At 40.4% G+C, this 21,695-nt stretch overlaps 1 protein-coding gene across 1 annotated transcript in view; it reads right to left on the reverse strand.

The window, feature by feature from the left end:
* Window positions 1-375: 375 nt before the first annotated feature.
* MTMR6 (myotubularin related protein 6) overlaps window positions 376-21,695 on the reverse strand; it is a 28,407-nt gene continuing 7,087 nt past the window's right edge. The window contains exons 2-14 of the mRNA XM_059995735.1: window positions 17,561-17,677; window positions 15,668-15,830; window positions 14,247-14,404; window positions 13,682-13,810; window positions 12,288-12,422; window positions 10,020-10,152; window positions 8,941-9,050; window positions 8,405-8,530; window positions 5,828-5,877; window positions 5,186-5,386; window positions 4,673-4,804; window positions 4,458-4,584; window positions 376-2,624 (exon numbers count right to left, since the gene is read on the reverse strand). Of these exons, the coding sequence (XP_059851718.1) occupies window positions 2,364-2,624; window positions 4,458-4,584; window positions 4,673-4,804; window positions 5,186-5,386; window positions 5,828-5,877; window positions 8,405-8,530; window positions 8,941-9,050; window positions 10,020-10,152; window positions 12,288-12,422; window positions 13,682-13,810; window positions 14,247-14,404; window positions 15,668-15,830; window positions 17,561-17,677 (1,842 nt within the window). The 3' untranslated portion in view covers window positions 376-2,363. The remainder of the gene's footprint in view (window positions 2,625-4,457; window positions 4,585-4,672; window positions 4,805-5,185; window positions 5,387-5,827; window positions 5,878-8,404; window positions 8,531-8,940; window positions 9,051-10,019; window positions 10,153-12,287; window positions 12,423-13,681; window positions 13,811-14,246; window positions 14,405-15,667; window positions 15,831-17,560; window positions 17,678-21,695) is intronic.

Raw genomic sequence — 21,695 nt, forward strand, 5'->3', positions numbered from 1 at the left:
CCAGGCCTGTCTCTGGAGAGACACTGCATCTTAAATGTACAAATTCGTTGGATACCACCTTCTATCAACAAGTTGAGAAGGACACAATAAAATACTGATATGACAGCAGGAAGTGACAGGACCACACAGAAAATGTAGGGACATTATCAACTATATCTGCTGAACCTTTTAGCGCACTATGCTTCTTTTAATATTTTGGTAATTACTTCTGTATATAATAATGATTATTTATCAACATCCCCTTTTGAAAAATTAACTGCTCAAACCTTATACTGTGATGACTGGTGTCATGTGCAGGTCCATTTGCTAACATGAGGGAGAAAAAACCCCACCACAACTGGATCCCATTTGTTTTTTCAAAAAAAAAAATAATAATTCAATGTAAAACATGAACATTTAATTACCTTTAAACAATGTATGTAATAACGTACATGCTATACAATCCCAAACACACTGAACACAAATGCAATCTTATAAGACGTATACACAACTACTTTTTGCCAACATATACCCTGTAGGTCACTTAGGATGTTAGCTGGTTTCTCAGCCCAGGTGTGAGCATATAAACACACATATATATATGCCTCAAACTGAAGATTAAGATAATAAACCAAAGAGGTGAATGTAAGAAGTCTGCCGTGGAAGATGCTAAAACCACAATCAGTCACTGGAACCAAGTAACAAGGCACGATAGCTTCCCTGTGTGGTCACAAGGCTTCAGTCTCTCGTCCCAGTGCTTCAATAGGGAAATAGACGTGGCTAAGTCACAAACTCTACTTCATGGTGCATTTCCGTCACTGTTTAAAAAGAAGTATTTTTCTTATTACATAATGCATTACAGAAAAGCATTGGAAAAATAAATAGGATAAGCTCATACAATAAAGCCTTTTTTTCCATTTGAAAAAGTTATTTATGTTCAAAATTAATATAACAGATGTAGGTGTAATAAGAAGAAGCCTAAGGGATCCTATGCAGATTTCCTAGTACCCTTCAATCATATCTTGTGCCACCCATGTTAAGTTGTCCATTTTAAAGCCAGCTGGGTGATACCGTCAACTGAAAGTCATTTTCTTTCTTTCTTTTCTATTTTTTTTTTTTGGTGCTTTAATAATATGTACTAGTACAGAGAATAAAGTTATCAATAACGTGGCAAAATGAAACTCTTCCTAGCATTTAAGTTTTTTTGTTAAACATTAACTTTGTATTAGGCTATCCTTAATTTTCCTTTTTTTCTTTTTTCTTCTATGTTAACAGAGAAGAAAAAAATGTTTCACAGAGAAAAATTCACGCAACCAAGCAAAATCTAAACTATCCGTATTCCCTTTTTTTGACTCCAAAATTCTTGGGTAAATTGAAAGTTTCTTCTAGGAAGAACAATTCACTGAGAGAGAAAACAGTTTAAAAATATACATATATGTACTATTCATTGTCTCTAAGAACAGTTTAGGGCTTTAGCTTCGTAAACTTCCATACTTATCAAAGGAATAAAGCCAACCACAGAACAAGAACCAACAGGATGCAGTAATCCATTCATAAAGGACAGTCAAACGTGCTTACACATATACAAGAAATCAACAGGGTAAGTCGTAAATAATAAGTCGTCAAATGTAGCACTAAACAAATTATAAGCAGAACAAAACCGTCGGTTTCGTTAATTTTGACCACGAAAGTGGGACCAGCCAAACATGGGCTTGGCAGTGTCCTTCGACCACCGTGTTGTTTCCACAGGGGCACTGCAGCGTGCAGCTCCTGCGGGGGCCAGGGCAGCTGCTCACAGACACAACCGGACCGACCAAGGGAAACACACAACCAACCACCTTGCTCTAGGCTCTAAAACTCAAGAGTGGTGTAATGAATAAACTGAGACTTTAAGGCTTCCTTAGAAATATTTTTCATGGCATTTCAACAATAAACACCACTAATAGGCAAAATTTGCAAATATTCATAGTTACATAGTTACACAATTGAAAGTACATGCCATGTCAATTATTAAGTAAGGGACCACTTTGTTAGTTTTGTTTTCTGGCAGTCAAATCATACTTATGGAAGGCTATTCCTATTTGACTGTAATTAACATGTAAATCATAGACATGTCAGTTCACTAGTGTACAGTACAAACTGCATCTGCAGTAAACTGGCCAGTACCACCTGCTTCTTAAAGAGCTGAAGGTCATTCATTTCTTGCTAGAAATGCAGCTAAACTGCCTTCTCTCCCAAGAGCAGTTAGCATCCTGACTTCAACTATCAACCTACTGGTAAACTCTAAGGTCATCACTAGGCAAATTCCTTGGGTCACGCACACAGACCATCCTCACAATAATCCACTTCTCGCACCGCAGGCAGCCAGAAAACTCTCTCTGAGCCTAACACGTCATTCTGGCCACGCCATACTCCGAGCTGACCACAGCAGGCTCCGCTTTGGAAAACTCGTCCGCGTACTCGCTGTAGCGGTTATCTGCGGGGTTGCTGCCCTCTATAGTTCGGAGAGCATCATTCACAGGCAGCAGAGTCTGCTCCTTGAGACACAAGGAGGTTTTGAGGGCAGGTGATTCAGGACGAACTGAATTTAACAATTCCTTGGTGAGAACTCCATCTGTCTGCTTATTTTTATGTTGCTTAATTTGCTAGAAACAAATCCAAATTTGAAAAAAATTACAAACTGTACACGCTACAGGTTCAATATATGTTAGATGAAAGTACACAAAAATCGAGCTTCTGCAAATGTTCTCTTTATGTACGATGCAAAATTAAATCTCAAAAAATTAAAATCTAGTGTGAGACATGGTCGAGAATCCCAACTGTCTACAACTTTTGCGATGGAAAACATATTTGACAGAAGTTCATTAGGCCTTCATATCTGAAAAGCACATACATTTCCTAGAAACTATAAAAAGTAAACATTTTATAATGAGAGAAATATATATGTGAGACAGTCACCCTGAAATCACAGCTATATAATGTAACAAACACACACTCATTTAGCTGAAGGTGTGACGGCCTGAAGAGCTTTCTTATGTGGTTTTCCTACAATGGTTTGGTAGGTGAGCACGACAGGCTATAGAATACAACAGAATTTTTTTGATTTTAAGAGATTTTAAAAGGATTCTTTGGCAGAGTTCCACACTCTCTAGATCCTTGGACTGATCTCCAGACAACCTTCTTGTGCCGTCTATATCTTGGGCTTGCCTCTCCTACAGGTCGCTCAGGCAGTCATGACCTCCTTATCTGAGAGGTGACCAGCAACACTCTTGTCTGAGAGGCAGACAGGATAGTCTCACTGAGTTATAACAATTGGCCAGGATTTCTTAAAACATGGACTTACTGATCCTTTTTGTTACATATAATGGTAAAGAAACGTCTTAGGGTGGAGAAGGATTTCTTAAACAAGATATATAAAAAGGCATAAAACATAAAGACTGAGCAATTTGACTATATTAAAATTCACAGTTACTATATGAAACATACCATAAAGAAAATGGAAAAGATAAGAAAAGACTGGACAAAGCCATTGGTGATACATTTAACTAAATAAGAATTAGTGTGTGGTATATAAAGAATTCTTATAAATCAGTAAGGAAAAGGCAAATATGCCAACAGAAAAATGGTTTGAATAGGCCATTCGCAGAAAGGGAAAAATTCAACTTCACTCGTCATGGAAATCCGAAACTGCAAATAACTGAAATGTCTAGCAGAGCTGAACTGATGGACTGTGATACAGTCACACAAGAGAATACGATACAGTAGCTACTGATAAAACAGATGAATTAAAGCTACGTGTATCAACGTGGATAAATTTCAAAACAGTGTAGAGCAAAGTAAAGCGTGACAGCGTGACAGCCTTTGTGTAGCTGTAAAACGTGGTTTCTTAAGCGGAGTGAAGGGCACCTGGGCATTCAGGTTATTTGTTGCCCTCTACATCTTATACATAACTACTTTCTTTTTTCAATATATAATAAAAATAATATTTCAAACCATATGCAACAATACTATAAATTGTTTGTGGATATAAACATATATAGAGGAAGTATAAAAATAGGCACAGGAATGACTAACACCAGATTCAGCGCAGCAAGTGTAGTGGGGAAGACTCAGTAGGGCTCACAGGGTCTGCAAATAGATCGATAATGTGTCTTCCCTTCAAACAGAAACATGAAAGGTCTGAATCAAATACCGTAAATCTTAAAACCTCACAAAGCCAGGTGGTGATAGCCTGATACTTATTATATCTCTATTTCTCTATATATTATACTTCAAATAGTTCAATATATTTTAAAATTCAGAGAAAGCGATTTAAACTAACCTGTTCAAAGCAGAGGAGACCTGATTTTGAAGCAACCATGGGTACTTACAAGATTTTTATTGATACGTATACTACCTTTACACTGAGAGCACCAAGTAAGGAAATAAACTAATTTAATATCCCAAATATATTACATCGGATACTTCAGAATACTTACAGATTCTAAGTCTTTAACATCTTTCTGTAACTGCTTATTTTGCTCATTCATATTCATAATTATATTAAACACAGACTGCCTAGGATGCAATGTTCGATCAAATTGGTGGTACATGTTTCTCCAAAACCTTTATGACAAAAAAAGAAAAAAAAAATACTTCAATAAATTGTGTTGGAGAAAAATTGAGTACAAATACTTCGATAATGCCAGCTTACTTGAAATGGAAAGCTACGGTATTTGGCTCCAACACTGCCGGTTTCTGAGACGTGGAACTGTAGAGAGGATTGACGTACTTCTCCTGGTCGTCCAACAGAAACGGCCACAGGGAGTACGTCTTCTCCTTTAACCTAACGGGATGAGAAAAACACGAAGATCTTCCCAGAGACGCTAACGCTCACTTTTATAAAGCAGGCAGTCATTTCCCACGTAGAGTTAAGTTTTAGTTTTTGCTTCTATTCACAGTCTAGCCTCACCTCTGAATTCTTCACACTTCCACTGTACATGCTTTTCTGTATGTATGCTACACTTCAAAACAAACTTTAACTATTAACCCGAGAGCATGAGGGGTACTCAGAGCATACTCAGCTTCAGAAAAACAGACAATAAAATCTTTACAATAAGACCCAGTTCTGTATCATACTGTCAAGATAGTTTAAGTTCAACTATGATTTATGTTAGACCTCAGCTAAATAGGAAAGAAGAAAGCCCATTTCAATCAACTGTCTTACTTGAGTTCTTCTCTTTCCTTCTGACAATTTCCAATAAAGTTTCCAAATTGGCATGAATGAATATGTTCATGGATCTGAAGAAGAAACGCTTCATTGAATTCGAAGGCTTGTGGAAACTGTTCAGTCAAATGCCACACACATTCCAAGAACTGAGTAAACACCGGTGAAACTTCCTTTGGGTCACCATCCAAATGGCCACACCTAACCCCCGCAGAAAGCACAAGCTTTTGAAAATGCCACTGAAAGAGGTCAACTGTTCGGGTATTGTTAAATTTAAATACATATCCACCCCACCGCCAAAAAAAATCGTAAAACATTGTTACGTTGGCATTAAAAAAACTGTCATGTTTTTATTGAAACAATTTACATCTATGAGTTTTTCAACCACAATTTTAACAGGTCTGTTACATTCTAACTACTACAATGCAGACAAAACGGAAGGTAATAAACTGCTATGAAAGTTAACAGAAGTATCAGACTTGAAAAAAATGACAGAAAAAGAATTAAATCGGGCTTCATACAAAAAAACACCACTCTCACCTCCCATCAGACATGGGAGTTCATGAAGAACAGGAACATTCAGGTACTCTAAATTAGTTCTACTAACTTTACCAAGTGCCTAAATGTATAACTGTGACTCACCTCTCCGAATATTTATGTCCAAAGGAGATCCAATCTTTTTCTATTAAAACCTTAACGAGAAAAAATAAAATCCATTTTGTAACCACAATTCTTTTTTTGTTTAAAATGGATTAAATCCTATTATCTTAAAAACAGCATTTACACTTTTAACTTATGGTGGCAAACAAAATGAAATTTTTTAAATTACAGGCAAAAGACAGCAAGAACCTGGGTGAGAGGCTGGCTTAACAAGGAGTGAAAATGATACATAAAAAGAAATACAGTAGGTCTTGTGACTTAAGTTTACTTCAGTTGCATTTATTACATTTTAAGGGAAAAGTGCATGTTACAAAACACTATTGCATTTACATTTTTTGTATGTATGAGGATATATGCACAGAAAAAAGGTTAGGAAAATGAAAATCAGAAGGTTACCAGTGGTTACTGGGTGGCAAACTGGGGTGGACGTTTAAACCTTTTGGCTTACTTGTACGTTACTTCTGTAATACTTTAAAAAAAAAAAGGATGGTAAAGAAAGCAATGAAAAGTTTATATTCAAATTCAAATGTTGATATGCGACCTCCTGAGTGCACTCTTTTCTGTTACAACTCTACTGAAATAATAGGTTTCTAATTATTTTCGGTCTAATCTAAACAACATTATCTTCTTAGTATTTACTATACTTTCTAATTTCGTTATATAATCACCAAGTACATTCTTTTCAATGTCAAAATTGCCACTTTTAGCTCCTCTGACTTTGTCTTAAATCTCTCCAGAAGGCCATGGCACGTGTGGGTAAAGATGCAGATTCTGAAGTCACAGTGCACGGGCTCAAATCCCAGCTTCCCCACTTCCGCACCCGGCAACCTCGGGCACGTGGTCTGGGCTGTAGCCTCGGCTTCTACCGTGGGACCTTTGCCATTCTGCCACACACCCACGTCTGAAACTTAACTCAACACCGTTCTCACTCAGTCGCTTCTCTCAGCACAGTCCATCCTGGCAACTGAGCGCAGAGCCTGGAAGCAATCCGAGAAGAGGCGTCTTCTCCCCCACCCACACCCAGTCCGCGAAAAACGCTTACTCCGCTGTCTCGCCCTCCCTGGAGGGGCCCGTCGCCCACTCCTCCATCCGCGGGGCACTGCCTTAGTTCTGGCTCTCTTTTCTCTCCTAAGTCATCCTATCGGCTTCTATGCGGGTCTCCTAGCCTCCATTCCCACCGCTCTGCATTCCAGACACCATCTTTTTAAAAAGATGAGCTCTGAGCATGTTCCCGTTTCCCGCGTTTAAAGCCTGTTGCTGGGCTTCCCTGGTGGCGCAGTGGTTGAGGGTCCGCCTGCCGATGCAGGGGACACGGGTTCGTGCCCCGGTCCGGGAAGATCCCACATGCCGTGGAGCAGCTGGGCCCGTGAGCCATGGCCGCTGAGCCTGCGCGTCCGGAGCCTGTGCTCCGCAACGGGAGAGGCCACAGCAGTGAGAGGCCCGCGTACCGCAAAAAAAAAAAAAAAAGGCCTGTTGCTGGCTCTCACCCCCCAGCAGGGGGACGTCCAGTTGCCTGCCAGACTTCTCCTCCTCGGGCCCTAGCCCACCCCGTTCTTCTGTGCCAGCCTCACCCTCACACAGCCTGCACCCTACTCATCACCCGCCGGCTGCAGTCACCTGCAGGGGCCACGCCTTAGTCCTCACCGTTCCTCTAGCCTGCGAGGCTCCCGCACGGTCGCCGGTCACTTACTGCACGCTTTCATCTGGACGCCCGGCAGACAGTGAAAGCCAAACATGGCCAAGGAAACACCCCTATCTCACACGCCCAAGGCCAGCAGAACCTTACTTTATTAGAAGCCCTTGCATTTGACCTGTCCCAGATGCAACATGCCGGCACCACGAAAACAACGGTTCTGAAAGGAGTCTGGCTGCATTAAACCTTCCCCTGCTTTAAGACAGCACTGTGCTTCATAATTCTAAACTAATAAAAACTGCCTACCAGCTCTTCATTTATTTTACCTGCCCTGAGTTAAAATAAATTGTGAAAACAGGAGTTAATCTGACCATGCTCGTGCATTAAACACAAAACCCAAGAGCCGGGGCTTCGGCGCCACAAAGCAGGGAATCTGCTCAACTAGAAATCGCACCTTCAGGTTTAAAACATGCTCCCTAGAGTGTAGTTACAACTAGCAAGTGAAGGTGCACTAAATAGAAAGTTTCCTCTAGAATACAGTTTATAAGTACTCTTATCTATGTCTTGTCTTACTACAATATTTACATTTGTTAGATAAAAATGAGGGAGAAATACTGAATATTTCTATTGCAACATTTCACGGGGGGAAAAAAAACCTTTTAATCTAAAACTTTTTGTCAAAGAGATGGCACAAGTGGAAATTAATCTAACTCAGAGTTTCTCAACCTCAGCAGTACTGACATTTTGGGCCAGGTAATCCTCTGTTGTAGGGACCGTCCTGTGAATTATAGGTTATTAGCAGCTGGCCTCCACCAGCTGGATCCCAGGTACACCTTTTCCTTTAGTTGTAACAATCAAGATGACACCTGGAGGGGGACAAAATCACTCCTATTTGAGACCAGTGGTCTGGCCAAACAAGTCCTTACCATGAATCCTCTGATTGTCCTGTAGTAGGGATCCAATAAGAGAGAGCCCAGGGAACAGACCTGGGAAGTCCTGTCCCAGCCATCAGAGCAATGTACCAACACACTCGCATTTTCAACCATTATTGCCTGAAAAGAAAGACCACACACTTCGATTCTAGCAAAATCCATTTTAGGTAAATCAGTAAGTGCTATTTACTCAAAAACCAAAGTAGCAGGTATTGCATTACAAAGAAGAGCTAGGATCGCAATGATTATGTTGTCACAGCATAATCTCCAAGGAACCGGACAAAACACAAAGCGAACAAACAAAAAGCACAGACAAAAATGCCGTTGCAATGTGTTGCGGAATTTCTCTTGAAGTTCCTACATTAAGTGCTACATGCTATTTTCAAGGTTCAAATTAAAGTGAACCTCATTAAAGAGGTAAAACATAATAGAAGTTATCTGGCAGGAAAGGATACCAGCACCCAACAGAATAAATCCATTCCTTCCCAACCAGTGAAAGTCCAGATCAAACATGAGTGAAGAAGGGTTACTTTGGCTAAGAAGATTGCAGCGTCCATAACGGCTTTGATGTGGCGCAGCCATCCTGCGTTCTCCAGGCCCGAGTAGAAATCACTGACGGAAAGCCCTTTGGTACCATTGACTGCAAGGGGAAAGACATTTCAGTTAGAAAGGAGCTTGAGTGCCCACTTCTATTCAAGAGACCCCTGGGGAGCGAGGTGGGGAAGAAGAGGACAAAATAAACAGGCAAGACTCTTTATACATGAACACATGCTATTAAAAGCTCAATAATGGAGTTTTAGGTACATTTTTCTGTCATTCCTCATGCTTAAAAAAAAAAAAAATTGCTCCAATACCCTTTTTAAAAAAATTTTCAACACAAATGTGTAACTAAAAATAGTCTGAGGGGCTTCCCTGGTGGTCCAGTGGTTGAGAGTCCGCCTGCCAATGCAGGGGACACGGGTTCGTGCCCCGGTCCGGGAGGATCCCACATGCCACGGAGTGGCTGGGCCTGAGAGCCATGGCTGCTGAGCCTGCGCGTCCAGAGCCTGTGCTCCGCAGCGGGAGAGGCCACAGCAGTGAGGGGCCCGCATACCGCAAAAAAAAAAAAAAAAAAAAAAAAGTCTGAGATTCCAGTTTTTTAAGTTCCACACCAAGACTGGAAAGATAGCTTAATATTTAAATGGAACACTGTCATAAATTAATCTTCACTGCACTAATCAAGAATATCTAACAATAGCAATTTTTTGTAAAACCAGTAGAATTATACTGTCTAATAAATATAGTGGCCGCTACTGAAATACAGCTATTACACACTTGAAATGTGGGCAGTCCATAGTAAGAGGTAAGTATAAGAGACACACTAGCCAATTTCTAGGACTTAAAGGAAAAGAAGCAAAATATATCATTACTAATTTTTTACACTGATTACATGTTAGCATGTTTTAATATATTAGGTTAAGTATGTTATTAAAATTAATTTCAACTGGTTTTTACACTTCTGAACGTGACTACTAGAAAATTTTTAATTATATAATTTTAAATTTTATAATGTGACTAGCATTACATTTCTATGGGACAAAGCTGCCTAGAAGGTAAGCAATAATCGTACCTTCCAATAATTTCTGAAGGCTGGACCGCATGACATGAATATTTTCAATTCCAACAAACTGAAATCTAATATTAGAATAGTTGTCTTCATTTTCATAACCTTTTCCAGCTGCTCTGTTGGCCATTGCATTCAGCTAAAATTTTAAATTTTAGAAATTTAGAGACAAATTGCTTTTATCTTTTAGTTTACCAAAACATCATGAAAACACTAAATAAACCACAATTTAGCTAGCAGAGTTTAAAGGAACTCATCAAAACTGAATATACTACCATTTTTTAATAAGTGAAAAGTGTCATATATGTTATTCATAGTACAGAAGGATCCTATAAAGTAACAAAATGATTGCTATATAAGAATCAGATAAGTTCCCCACATATAATTCATGAAACTAATTCACATATGTATTTAGTCAGTTTTCCACATGTTTGTAATATTTTAAAATTTAAAAAAAAGAAAGAAATGTCTCCTGTCCAAACCCTATATGATTCAGTGTTGAGCAGAGCTGGGGAGTTTTTACAGAATGAACTTAGAAGATTGACTTCAGAACAAGCCTGGAGCACTTAATCATTCAGAAAGCCACAGGGACCCTGAAAAATCACATCTGAAACATGCACTAGATTGTTCCAGGTCCTCCATATTCAGGGTTACTGGAAGACCACACCCTATACGACACAGTGTATGATGAGCTAGACTGATACAGCTCCAAGAACTGGGGCAAAAACAGCCCAGTTGCTAGGGAGAGAAGACTGCCTATAGGCCCACAGTCTTCGGTTATTAGATCGAATGCTATCAGAGGTTAAGATTTGGCATGTTTAATTCTTTCAGACTAGGATTTCATATGGTACGTCATGATAATTTGCTAAATAGTCTTATGAACTTGGATGAAACAGAACCTAAGTTGGAAGAAAATGTTGCTTTTCATGCAGTGGACTGGGGCCCAGGTTCGTAAGAAGTATAGTTAAACTGTGTCTACTGACCCACTGGTCATTCAGCACCTGTGACGGCTAAGGCAAGAGTTAGGTGTTTAAATGCTTCCACATTATTACCACTTGAGTTTAACTAGTAAAACGAACCAATCAAAGAAAGATCTATTCTCTGTGTAGGAGTCAATTATATAAGTAAGAGATATGAGGGCCTGAGAAACAAATCACCCTCAGACCTCATGTTCAGAAAGTCTTACGTTACAATCATCTTTTTATATCTAGCATTACCTAAAAATAGTTCTAAGCAATTAACCCACCCAGATTATACAAGGAAGTAAACTAAAATTTTTCTTACAAGAGGTATCACCAACACCCTTGAATTCTAAGAAAGTCTTTTTTTAAAACAAAAGAATATCAAATTATCCATTTCTAATTTTTAATACTTGTTAATTTATGCAAATTAATCTTATCTTGTTTTCTCCATTATCTTTTGTGAAATTGCATAATGATGAGAATTACTTCTAAAACAACTACCATTCCTTTCAACAAAGCTGCCTAAAATTGTGTTCTATATCGCTCACTCGCTTTTTCCCATCGCTTTCTCTTATTTTCTCATCATTCCAGATTTTTGAAGAAATTCTCACTATAATTCTGCCAATGTCCTTTTGTGTAGCCCACCAGCTCTGCATGCGATGCTATAATAAAAATTAAAAGTAATGTTAGCTATTACCATTGAGGATTTTAATTACTTTAGTTTCAGTATCTTACATGAATTGGTTGTTCAACTGTGTTTACAAAAAGAAAAAGGGATTCTAACATTTGTTCCAATGATAAAAATTTATCCTGACATTATAGATACCTAACAGAACAACTATTTACTGTTCACTATTTATAATTCCCTAGTTCAATATTTCCTAAGTTAGCTCACTATCTATTTTCCTTATTTTCCTGAATATTCCAAATTACAGTCCATTATTTTAACAGCGTTTTGCCAATTAAAAATTCCACCAAAAAAAGTAATAAGAATTTCTAATTTTCACAACACATACTTTTCAGTATTTCTTCACAATAACATAAGGCTTACATATCATCTAGAGGTCCCAATACAAAATTCAGGTTTCCTAAATTTGTATATGTATCAGAAGACATAAGAAATCACCACCTGGGTTATTGGGAAATTGGTATCCTAAGTTGGTATCCTTTAAAAGATTGATCTCCTTAGTATCATTAGCCTCGGTTAATTTACAACTAGGATTCAGATATGTTAAATATGGACGAAGTGATCAGTTCCCACTAACTGAATTAGCAGAGACAAGCGAGACCGTACTGGACTTAAGACACATACTCTGGGCCTGGTGTCCATGACGTACATGTAGCGGTTGGCTGGGTTGGCCTTGCTGATGGCCTGAAGCAAGTGTTCATCCTCCAGGCACCGGGCACTGAATCCTGCCAGTGGCTGACTACATCGACAGATGGCAGCCTAGTTTAAAGAGAGGAAATAGATTATCCAAAGATGTCTAGAACACACCTCAAAGACATGCTTAAAGGAAAAAACCCACAGTTAAAATCAAATGTGCAATCTATTTAAAAGTCAGGGAACTACGATCCCGCATGCCTCACAGCACAGCCAAAAAAACAAAAACAAAACAAAAACAGAAAGCAAAACAAAATCAAAAAACAACCAAAAATCCTATAGCAAAAATAAAGGAGCCGGGAGATGGACTGGAGATAAGGTTGAGGGAATCTTCTAGAATGAGATAAAGAGGAGAGAATTTAGAGGGTATTAACTTCCTAGCATAGAAAGTTTATGCTAGGAAGCCCACCTGTCCACATACACACACAAAAGTACAAAGAAAATTAACATAAGAGAGGAAGCTACCAAAGAAATAGAGGGGCAATTTCCCAACTGAGTCCTGAGTTTCCACGTAGAATTTAAAACAACATGCCAAGGCCTGAAATCATTGTGAAATTTCAGGACACTGGGGGAAAAGAAAATTCTAAAACCTTCTCAAGGAAAAAAATCAGGCCACAAAAGACTGGGAGTCAGAACTGGCATCCATCCCTCAAGTTACCAGCTGTGAGGACAGGAAAATGATTCGCCCTCTCTGAACCACAGCTTCCCCATTTGAAAGGTACAGGGAATAATACCCAGAGACTACCTTATAAAGTTATATGAGGATCCCATGCGTATAAGACATTAAGTATGCAGTACCTCCTGGCCTTCTGTGGAGACCACAAAGGCAAATTGTACTGGGACGGGCAAGTCCGATTACAGAATCTCAGTGAAAAGACTCCTCCACCCATTCATACAGCAAAAATCCTTCTGATCTGAAGAGCTGACTATTAAAATGGGAGCCTGAAACACCCTTGGCTCTCTCCCTTTTCTCAATAGTTGGCTTTTCAGAACTATCTGGTTTCCCCCAAAACAAGCAGGATCAAAAGAGAAGCACAGGAAAGGAAGGAGAATCTATCTGTTCACAAATCCTGTTATTTTCAAGTCACTACTAGAGGAAGGAAGGAAAGGATGAGAGGGAGGGGAGGAAGATGACAAGTATGAAAGTTTCTGTGTTTCAGATAATTTTGTTTTAAAATTTCAAAAATGTAATCAAGCGAAAAGCCAGCATTTCTCTATCGGCAACACTGTAACAATGACCTCTAAATGTAAAAATGAGTGTTCTTTTGGACACAATCTGAAGAGGGGTTACACTCCATTTGTAAAATCAAAAGACAGCTTCCTACCTCCTTATTTTGATGATAGTAGGAAAGAACTGGGAACCTTCCCTTGCTCCGGAACTTGGAACTACCAACAATGATTGGTTTGCTTGCTATTCGGGGAACATAAAGTTCTCTGGGATAAGTTTCACAAATCTGTAAAAAATCAAATAAAATATAACTATTCTACTCATAGTTCAAAAACCAAGAGGTTAAAAATCACCTTTAAAAACCACTAAAGGGCTTCCCTGGTGGCGCAGTGGTTGGGAGTCCGCCTGCCGATGCAGGGGACACGGGTTCGTGCCCCGGTCCGGGAAGATCCCACATGCCGCGGAGCAGCTGGGCCCGTGAGCCATGGCCGCTGAGCCTGCGCGTCCGGAGCCTGTGCTCCGCAACGGGAGAGGCCACAACAGTGAGAGGCCCACGTACCGCAAAAAAAAAAAAAAAAAAAAAAACCACTAAAACTTATTAAATGCAAGAACAGTACTTGGCAGTACATAGACAAGTCACTGCTATGACGGTCTCTGACCCTCCCCTCCAGTATGTTTTCTGAGCTCCTCCAACAGGTGACAATGTTTTCTGAGCCCCTTACCTTGTAGTCGCGGTTGGCGTCGGACAACTGCCAGTTGGAATTCGGCACGCCCATTCTCTTATACTCTTCTGCGAGGTCGACGAGCTGCCAACCTCGCAGCCTTTCTGAATCATTTTGTTTGGGATTATAAGAGAATGCATAGAGATCTTCATATTTTGCTATGGCATACAAAACACATGAATGTCAAAATGCAATTTATAGGACCTAATACACTACAAATGAAAGAAATTTTTCAGTTTTATCCCTCCATTTTAAAAAAAATCTTCAGAGAGATAGCTAATACCTGCACATACTTGAACTTAGTATTTTCTCAGTTCTTTGATGCAGATGATTATACCTAAAGGCACACATACTGATCTGAGATTCAGTTTACACCATCGGCAAAAGCTAGTAAACAGTACAGACTCATACATTAAATACTCTACTGCAATATTTCCTTTTCTTAAAAGTAAAAATTTAAAGATACAAGTAGACCCTTCCCACCCACCAGTTTTCCCAAATGAGATGTAAAATGGAAGCCCAGCGCTCTAATGGAAAGCTAGAGGCGGCACACAGAAGCTGAGACTGCATACACCCCAACAGGACGGCGTGGACCAAAATCGTCAAAGGCTGCTCAGAGCTCCAGAGAGCACCCGCTTCTGAACAAGGCCAAGCTCCAAAGTCACAGAACCATCCCCGCGGTAAGGGCTGCCCTGGGGACAGTGGGACCAACAGCACAGGCTTCCAGGGTTAGGAGAGCAGAGTGAGTGTGGACCTGCTCCCAGATCACTGCGACCCAGGTGTTCAGCACAAAGGAACGTTCAGGAACCGGTGCGCTTTGCCTCCAGAGAGAGCTGTGGAGTCCAGCACGTCGGCGTAGGGGCGTAAGATCTCAGGGGCGTAAGCAGTGATGCAACTCCTCTCTAGGGCCATGTCACCCTCACTGCCACCTCTGCTAAAGCAGGGGTCACCCTCTCTTCCCTCTGCTCACCCCCTCAGGCTCCACTCCCTCAGATTAAATGTACTAGTCCCACTGCTACCAGAGGAGCCTGACCGTCCTTAACTTCTCGTTCAGGAATCAATTTCCAAGTCATTGCTCTCAGTTGTGGGATACCATTTAAAAAAAAAAAAAAAGCTGTGCTACTGGTTTTATCAACTTTAAAGACACCCACGTAAATCTATGGTTTTTCAAGTCTGTACTACTATAAACGTTTCACTCTTTCCTTCTTATTATCCCTTCTTTCCTTCTTATTACCCCTTCTTCTTACAATTCAGAGCAGAAGTTTCTCATTATTTCTAGGCCAAACTTTTTGGAACAGAGTGCACAAGACCTTGACTTAAGAGTACTTAAAGTACAAAATAACAATAATGAGATATTTTAAAAGTATCTTAGATAATCCATCTCATTTGAGCAAGTAAGCTTTGGTCCTGAAGAACAGTACCTTGTTTTGACAGCTGTAGCAAAGAGTTGTAAATATCGTGGCAGTCTCTTTCTCTGGGAACAATGAAATGCACAGTCCGGAAGTTCTTGCACTGGATCACAAGAGGGCATCCAGAAGTCGTGAGAGCCAGTTTCTCCACCAAGGCAATATGGTGGTGCAGTATCTACAGCATGAGAAAACGTTTGACCATCATTATAAACAAGCACTAAGTACCTTACTCGCTTCCCAGAGTGCGTAAATGTTAGAAACGCCCTCTTCAAATAAAGTCTCAGAGGTTATACGCTACACACCCAAACTTAAACTTTTAAATGACCAAATGCCCAAGCCGGAAACACACCCTGATACTTCCCCATCGCTGCACATGTTCCACACACCATCAGACCCCGAGAACGGCATCTCCTAAATACCTCTGCACCATCTCCTTCTCTCCATCTCCACTGTCACGGCCCTAGTTGCAATGCCCCCACTGTTTCCCACCTGAATTACTGTAAAGAGCCTCCCGAATGCTCTCTCCACACCTACCCTTGACCCTCTCTAAGCCATTTTCTACAAGGCAGAGGAGTGACCATTAAAAAACAATTAAATAGTTATCATATGATCCAGCAATCCCACTCTTAGGCATATACCCAGAAAAGATGAAACCACTAATTCAAAAAGGTAACACGCACCCTAATGTTCACCGCAGCACTATTTACAATAGCCAGGTCATGGAAGCAACCTAAATGCCCATTGACAGACGAGTGGACAAAGAAGATGTGGTACATATATACAATGGAATATTACCCAGCCATAAAAAGAATGAAGTAATGTCATTTGCAGCAACATGGACGGACCTAGAAATTATCATACTAAGCAAAGTAAGTCACAAAGAGAAAGACAAATATATCACATATCACTTATATGTAGAATCTAAAATAGGATACAAATCAACATATCTACAAAACAGAAACAGACTCACAGACAGAGAACAGACCTGTGGTTGCCAAGGGGGAGGGGGAAGGGGAGGGAAGGAGTGGGAGCTTGGGGTTAGCAGATGCAGACTATTACATACAGGATGGATAAACAACAAGGTCCTACTGCACGGCACAGGGAACTGTATTCAGTATCCTGTGAGAAACCATGATGGAAAAGAATGTGAAAAAGAGTGTATATGTGTGTAACTGAGTCACTGTGCTGTACAGCAGAGATTAGCACAACACTGTACATCAATAATACTTGAGGCTAGGGAAGTGGGAAATAACATGACTAGATGGCTTTTTAAATTGCTTTTCTAAAATTTTATTTATAAAAATAAAATAAAAAGCAATAAAAAAAGCCACCTAGGGGCAGGATAGGGAGGGTGGGAGGGAGATGCAAGAGGGGGGAGATATGGGGATATATGTATACGTATAGCTGATTCACTTTGTTATACAGCAGAAACTAACACACCACTGTAAAGCGATTATACTCCAATAAAGATGTTCAAAAAAAGAAAAGTAAATAAATAAACAATAAAAAAGCCACCTAGTCATGTTATTTCCCGCTTCCCTAGCCTCATTTCAGGTCCCTTGCCACATCCCTAAGTTCTGGTGACAACAGCCTTCTTTTGGCTCTTCCAATGCACCAAGCTCCTTTACACAGCACTGCGGTGCTCCTACCTCTTCACCCAGGAACTTCTAGTGTTATTTCTGGCCTTTGCTTAAAATTCATCACCGAGAAAGAATGCCACTCCACAATGACATCACTGTCTTATTAAAATAGGAGGGCAGGTGTGAACACGTGACTTTGAAAATTTTTTGGTTGAGACAAATACCCAACGATTACAATTTTTTGTGCATATTCAAAATAAAACATGAGCTAGACCATGTCCAATAATATAATTACAGTAAACAGCACAGCAGAGGTCTTCCTTACCCAGGTTTCTTTCTGATGAGAGTCTATAAACAGCAGATGCGTGGCCGTGAGATACAGGGTTCCTGTTAACGACTTGTTGCTCGTACTGAATCGGTCGAGCAATTTCACTTGCTCAACCTGAAAAAGAGAAAGGTGTTATTTCTCATTTCAAAAGTCGTATAAATTCTTTTTCTGTTATCCCAGGATTTAAATGTACATTTTCTCCTTCTGTTCAAAAACATAAGTTTATTTAATATTGAAAGTTAAATTGCACATATCTTGGGGAACATATAAACCACCAACAATATAAGTATTATTAATATTTACAGTTACAAATATAACCAATAGAGAAGAACTCTGTAAAAAAGGTAACATAAATATGGAAGGGAATGGGCTTCCCTGGTGCCGCAGTGCTTAAGAATCCGCCTGCCAATGCAGGGGACATGGGTTTGAGCTCTGGTCTGGGAAGATCCCACATGCCGCGGAGCAACTAAGCTTGTGCGCTACAACTACTGAGCCTGTGCTCTAGAGCCCTCAAGCCACAACTACTGAGCCCGCACGCCTAGAGCCCGTGCCCTGCAACAAGAGAAGCCACCGCAATGAGAAGCCCGCGCACCACAACGAAGAGTAGACCCCGCTCGCCGCAACTAGAGAAAGCCTGCATGCAGCAATGAAGACCCAATGCAGCCAAAAATAAAATAAATAAGTAAATGAATTTATTTAAAAAAGAAATATGGAAGGGAACAGCAAGGATATGGTATAAACAAGCATAAACGTTTTTTGTATCCAAGAATCAATATCTTTTATTAAAAGCTGGCAAGTCAAGAAATAAATAAGGTTATTATCTAGAGTTAGGAAACTAAAATACCAGAAAAAAATCAATCAGGAAGTAGTTAATAGGTTGCAGCCTACAACTTACTCTGCTCACGTCTGCACCCAGGATACTGCTCTGTGTCCAGCCCTGTGCTTTTACTCACCCCGTCCGCCCTGCCAACAGGCTCTCCTGCTCAGCTAAGTGAGAGGCATTCTTCAGGGCTCACTGATGTCCTGTCTTTTAACAGGAAGGCTTCTCAGTTAATTAATTAATTACTAATGTCAGCTTTGTATTTCTTCCTGGCTCTGCACTCCCTGGCATAGATTATGTTACATGTTGCTCCCTCGCCCTCTACAGCTGACGCAGTGAAGTACATAGTACATCTTTATTGATAGTACATACACAGACACACACGAACACACACACACACACACACACACACACACACACACACGGGTGCCACTGGAGAGCGGGTTAGAGTTGGCCAAGAATTTGCAGGAGACCACTGTTTTGAACAGACAGTATTTATTACTATTCATTCGTATGGGGGGGGAGTAAAATAACCATTACCAACTTAAAAACATTAATCCACAGCTATAGCAGCAGGTTGTAGACAGTTCTTTAAATCGTGTGTTTTCAAAACCACATAGCTAACCATTATCTCATTAATTCTATGCCTTTACCTCATATATATTTTCTTTTCTCTTACTAAACCTGAAGGAAAAAATGCCCCCACTATGATTTCCAAAATAATCAATAATTACCATTTAAAAGACTAATCAGGGACTGCCCTGGTGGCGCAGTGGTTAAGAATCCACTTGCCAAGGCAGGGGAAACGGGTTCGATCCCTGGTCCGGGAAGATCCCACATGCCGCGGAGCAACTGAGCCCGCGCACCACAACTACTGAGCTTGCACTCTAGAGCCCACGAGCCACAACTACTGAGCCCACGTGCCACAACTACTGAAGCCTGCGTGCCTAGAGCCCGTGCTCCGCAACAAGAGAAGCCACCGCAATGAGAAGCCCGCGCACCGCAATGCAGAGTAGCCCCTGCTCACCACAACTAGAGAAAACCCGCACACAGCAATGAAGGCCCAATGAAGCTAAAAATAAATAATAAATAAATTTAAAAGAAAGAAATATAAAAAAATAAAAGGCTAATCAGCTCCTCCTCCAAGATATTCAATGCCATAGTTTTTTTTTAACTTATAACAGTATCCATTCAAATAAGTTAAAATTTAAATGTAAAAAAATATCTGGTTTTGATACAAAACTTTATCTGCATGGGTACGGCAATGAATTGAGTTTTAACACCTTCCTCTGGAAACTCAGAGACATGATCTAACAATGTATTCTAGCTCCAGTCCGAGAGCTGATTTGAGAGACAAAAACTGTCAGATCGTCACACACTGTCCTTTAAGACAACAGGAAAACGTCCTTCTTATAAACCTGAATGAAGACTGGAAATCAGCATCTATTTCATTGCTCAGGACCATTTCTTCCTTAAATAAAAATGTAACTTTATTATACCACATACTTCTCATCAAAACTTAAACACTTTAAAACAATGGGATCAACTACTGTTGCCTCGTTAACTGTATGAGGTTTGGCTGCAAGGAAAGTCTGGCCAACCAACAGCGACCCCAGGAATATTTATCTCACCTGTCTTATTTCCTGCAGCAATTAAAACAAAGTGTTAACGGCTCTAGAGAAAAGAGAACTGATGAATATATATGGAGATAAAGGTTATCATAAGGTATCAACTCTACTCAAGCAAACAACCTGTGCCAACGTCACTCTGCTGCACTTCAGATACCCCCAGAGAAGAGAAAAAAGTGCACTGACATGTAGTTTACAAAGGCGGGCCGGCATGGGGCGGCGGGCTGATTTTATTACCATTGAATTCAACAGTAAGTTTGTTTTTTACAAAAAAGTCCACATGAAGGGTTTGAATCTGTGGATTTTGAAAAGATCATAAATATTTCTTGTTGTCCTCCAATCACAAGGCTTAAATAATAATTTCTCTACAAGGCACAAAACCGTGTACACACGATTCTCTACATGCAAGACAATCACACCCTCTTCATCTGGATCTTGACCCTCTCTTGCCCACCCCCTACTTGCTACTACTACTCTTCAGGGCTCCATTCTCTATAGGCAAACTCAACCACTGTCACTGTTGTAGTCTGTATGTTAGCGACTCCCAAAACCGAATGTCCAGCTCTGCTCTCTCCTGAGTTCACACTGTCTGCTGCACACACAACAATAAGAGTTCCTGACGCAGTGCTGAGGTCGTATCATATGCTCAGTACCACAATAAGTGTTTAAATGAACATACGTGACTTTTTTTAATGTTCACAACCCCCGTGCGGTAAGTACTATTACTATCCCCATGGAAACTGAGAGGTAGGTTAGGGAAATGTGCTAGCGTCAGCTGGGGAGTGGAACAGCCCAGTCTTAACCCTACATCAGAGGTCTGATTCCCGCCGCTCTATTCTGCTCTACTGGGACATCTTAAGGGGCATGTTAAGCATACTGAGAACGAAACGGATTTCCCCTGACCTCTCACAAATACGTTCCTAATGCTGTATTTCTGGACTGAGTTAATGGTACTCCATCCTCATCCACGCTAGAAACCTCAGATCCATCCTATGACTTCCTGACCCCTAACATTCAGTGAATCACAACGTCTACCAATTTTATGGCCTGAATGTACATATATATATATATATATATATATGTATACACACACACACACATATATATATATTTTTTTTTTGGCTGTGCCGTGCGGCATGAGGAATCTTAGTTCTTAGTTCCCCAACCAGGGATCGAGCCTGCACTCCGAGTGGAAGCGAGGAGTCCTAACCACTGGACCACCAGGGACGTCCCATGGTCTAAATATGTTTAAATTCTGCTCCATCCACCATTTTTCAAGCGTTCCCACAGCATAATGGAAGTGTCTGTTCAAGGGTCCATCTCTCCCGCCAAGGCTGTAGCATGTCCAGGGCAAGGACTGTCTCTTGTGTCTGAATACCTAAGGGCTAGCACAGCACCGGACACAGTAAATGTTTGTGGAACCAGGGCGAACTGCCACAGAGAAATTCCCCACGGGGAGAAACAGAAGGTGCCCGAAATTCACCAGTGGTCTCTCTTGCTGAAGTCATCAAGGCATTTATTAAGTAGAGTTCTTTATAACATTATACTGTTCCTCACTTCTCTCTGCCACCTTTTCCCTACAAAGTAGGTGAACGGTAGACACCCATTCGGTAACTTATGAACAAATCTAAAGTATACAAATGACTAACAGAGTGTACAGTTACAGTTCAGTTCCTTTTTCTTA

Source organism: Delphinus delphis, chromosome 18, assembly GCF_949987515.2.
Source record: "Delphinus delphis chromosome 18, mDelDel1.2, whole genome shotgun sequence".
NCBI classification, from domain to species: domain Eukaryota; kingdom Metazoa; phylum Chordata; class Mammalia; order Artiodactyla; family Delphinidae; genus Delphinus; species Delphinus delphis.